The 4,139-nt window shown below is 35.9% G+C and overlaps 1 protein-coding gene across 1 annotated transcript; it reads right to left on the reverse strand.

The window, feature by feature from the left end:
• Positions 1–2,864: 2,864 nt before the first annotated feature.
• LOC101428506 (olfactory receptor 5V1-like) lies at positions 2,865–3,821 on the reverse strand. The gene has a single exon (XM_004482752.1). It carries the CDS (start codon positions 3,819–3,821, stop codon positions 2,865–2,867), a length of 957 nt encoding a protein of 318 aa, XP_004482809.1.
• Positions 3,822–4,139: the final 318 nt, after the last annotated feature.

The raw sequence follows: 4,139 nt of genomic DNA on the forward strand, positions 1-4,139 counted from the left end.
TGTGATATGAATGTAAGGCCTTTTATTACTGCCACAGGCCTTTAATATCCTGTTCCTTTATATATTTTTTGGTATTTTGCATCTCTCATATTAAGATTGGATCATTTCTATCTATATCTAATATTCTGATATTTGCTCTGTGATCTCCATATAATTTTGCAGACTAATATTTTTATTATATTTTAATTTAGTTAATGTAGCTTTTCAGGTCCAAAATTCCCTTTGATTTCTCCTATTTCTCCTCAGTTTTTCTAATTTCCATTAATTTCAAGGATGTTTGCCCTTACTTATCTGAGCATTTTTATAATTGCTGCTTTAAATTCTTTGCCATATAGTTCCAACATTTAAGTTACCTTTGTATCAACATTTTAAAAATGTTCTTTTCCTTTACATACTTAAGTTTACCTTGTTCTTCATATTTCAAGTACTTTTGCATTATATTCTACATATTTCAAAAGTTTTATAATATGACTCTGGCCCTTATTAAATACTGTGGAGAATACTGAAATTTTTGAAGTTACAAGAATGCTCTCAGTTCTATTCATTGTGCTATTTCTTAGAAGCCTGCATTTCATGAATTTGAATAGAAAAATTGGGTGAGTTTTAAGGTTTTACTTATGTATTAGTCATTCAAAGGGGTGCTGATGTAAATTACGAGAACTCTGTAGGCTTTTATAAAGGGTATTTATTTGGGGTAGAAGCTTACAGTTACAAGGCCCTGAAGAGTCCAACTCAAGATAACATAAGAGGTCTGTTGCCATGTGCTGACGCAAGACAGTGGGCTATGTCTGTGAGGGTTCAGCCTTTCTCTTTCTCTTAAGGCTCCATGTTGCAGCTGTAAACTGGAGAGCCCATCTCTCTTCCTGGGACTAATTTCTTTCCAGGCCCAGCTGCTTTGTTCTCTTCACAAGGTCAGCTGTAAATTATCAGGCAATTGTCTCATCTCTCTCCCAGGCTCCGGCATCAAAACGAAATTCTCTCCTTTGGTTTGTCTTTTTCTGTGTTCTCCTGTGTATTTACTTCCATATGAGAGTCTGTTTTATCAGCCCACCAAAAGGGCTGGGACTCAATGCTGAGTTACACTCTAATGATATGGTTCAATCAAAGCCCTGATCTTGATTTACTAAAGTAAAAATGAAACTTCTGAATTTAATACAATCAAAGGGGTATCATACCCAGTTTACAAACATGATCAACATCTTTTTTAGAATTCCTAAATAATATCAGATGGGTAAGACTTAGTTTTAGGTATTTCACTAAAAAATTCCATGATTTTATAAAATAGGAAATTTACTTGATTTCATATCAGATATAAATTATGCTATACAGAATAAAATGAAGGCATAAAACAAGATAAATATCAAATATATATGATTATTACTTTTTTCCTTCTTCAAGTGTGCATGGATTTATCCACTCTACCTAAATCTAAAGTAAAATTTATCTGAGCAATTATTTCTATGAAAAGCAATGCAAAGTTATAGAAGACACATATTGGGACATTGCTGATTTTGGAAAATCTACATGCCCCCATATTTTGGCTTACATAGCTTCTAGATTTTGAGGCAATGCTACATATGAAAATGTTATTATTTGATAAAACTTGGACAATGACTAAAAGATTAGTGGCAGTCCAAGTGAATAAAGACAATGAGCCTTTGAATAATATAAGTGCACTTACTATCAATGGGATCCCTGTATTTATTCATAAAAAATGGACAGAAGGTGATTAATAAGAAGAGAGAAGATACTGAACTAAGAAGATACTGAAAGCTAGAGTGTGAAGAGTGAAGAAATGCACAATAGGTATAAATTACCTTTTACAGCAGAACACAATTAAATGTGAATACCAGCCTGAGGACATTTTTTGGGGGAGTAACAGGAATGCATAGAGTTGAAGTATATTGTGGAAAAGATTAAATATTATTGTTGATTTGAAATTGTATATAACATATGCAGTGGTCCATAGACAAGGTTTTGATTTCTAAGGTGAAAAAATGAGAAAATCAAGGGTAAATGGTGAGTAACAAAGTTAGAAGTCACAGGTCTCTATTCACAAAGAATGCCAAGTGGTAAGCTTCCTAAAAAAGAGCCTGATATAGGGTAATCTATAAGAAGTTTTGTGCATGTTTGCATGTGGTAGAGGATGATAATTACTGTTTTGAACATGCTGACATTAAAATAATAATATTTTCAAATTAGCTAAAGTCAGAGATACATATACACAAATGTTCGCAATAAAGGTATAGGTAGAAATGAAAATACCTGTGGTCACATGAAAAGGGTGACATAGAGAAATGTAGAGTAAATGGATATCAAAATTACAGAAAGGAAAAGTGAAATGATAACATTACTGAGGCCTGTGAGGATAAGAAGGGAGGCAATTAAGGTGAAAGTAAGAAGAATATCTACAGAAGGTTTTATATAGATATATGCATATAAATAAAAGCAGATATATATTTAAAATAAAAAAATAAAATATAGATGATAGATATAGATATGGATATGGATATGGACATGGATATGGATAGACATAGACATAGATATATGTTTTCTGATGGCTACCAATATGGACATAGGTAACGTGACCACAGACACTATATTTACTTAAGACATGTCCCTTTCTACCACATATACAGTTCTGTTTTGCTCTCAGAAATGCTGTATTTGGATGACAGGTTCTTTTTTTTAAATTTTCCCAATGGACAAATGTAGGTGTAATAAAGGCATGGCCATAACAGAAAGTATATGTATGTGTCTGTGTGCATAAATGTACCTATATATGTGTGTGTGCATTATATACATACATAGTTGTAGACATTCTTTCTATGAATTCTTCCTATGCATTCCATCTAAGTGGAGTGCTAGGTAAGTTCTTTGTGACTATTACGTTTGCTGTAACATAAAACTTTTTTGATTGCTCCTTTAACCTCTGTGTTTCTCAAGCTGTAGATTATGGGGTTTATCATTGGGGTGATAATCGTGTACAGCATTGAGATGAGTCTGTCTCTGGCTGGGGAGTGTTGACTGGAGGAGGGACGCAAGTAAGTAAATAGGATTGTGCCATAAAACAGACAGACCACAATGAGGTGAGAAGCGCATGTGGAGAAGGCTTTGCGCTTCCCTTCAGCTGACTGGATCTTAAGGATGGTGGAAATGATGTAGATGTAAGAGATAAGGGTGATCAGAAAGGCACTGATCCCCAAGATCCCTCCTTCCACTAAAACAAGCAACTTTGATACAAATGTGGAAGAACAGGAGAGCACCATTACTGGCAGGATGTCACAATAATACTGGTTAACCTGATGGGACTTACAGAAAGACAGGTGGAATGTCAACACCGTATGCAGAAGTGAATTAAGAAACCCTGCTGTCCATATTCCAGCCGTCAGCTGGGCACAGAGCACCTTGGTCATGATGAGGGTGTAATGAAGGGGATAACATATGGCCACGTGCCGGTCATAAGCCATGAGGGCAAGTAGGAAGGCCTTGGTCCCCACCAGGGCCACCAGGAAATAAAGCTGCAGAGCACACCCAACAAAAGAAATGCTTTGCTTCTCAGTCAACAAATTCTCAAGCATCTTGGGAATAATAGCTGATGGGCAGAATATGTCTAAGAGGGACCGATTTGCCAAGAGGTAGTACATGGGTGTGTGGAGCTTTTTCTCAGTCCCAATGGCCAGGAGAATGGTGCAGTTTCCCAACAAGGTGACCTGGTAGATGACAGCCAAAAATAGAAAGAGAGGATAGTGCACCTCAGTGAGATCAGTGAGCCCTAAGAGGAAAAACTCCTTCATGGTGGTGAGATTGTAGATGTCCATGTTCTCTTTTCACTCTGGTCTTCCTGGAGCAAGTAAAACCAACGTACAGAGGTAAGGGTAAAAAGTCTAGGAGCCTAGTGAAGATCAATAAATGGAAAATAGTTTGGCCCTGGTTAATGATGAAATGTGTTAGCTCTACTTTGATTACAGACCTCAAATTATTAGAAATACTGATTTAAAAATCTCATCATGTATGGTATTTATAGAATATGCACCTCAGTTCTTTAACAAGAAGGTGAGACCTGTTGATCCTTCAGTTGCCTTTGAGTTTTCATATCTCAGGGAAAGTTGATAGTGCATCCTCTATATCTGCTTAGG

Source organism: Dasypus novemcinctus, chromosome 22, assembly GCF_030445035.2.
Source record: "Dasypus novemcinctus isolate mDasNov1 chromosome 22, mDasNov1.1.hap2, whole genome shotgun sequence".
Taxonomy (NCBI): Eukaryota; Metazoa; Chordata; class Mammalia; order Cingulata; family Dasypodidae; genus Dasypus; species Dasypus novemcinctus.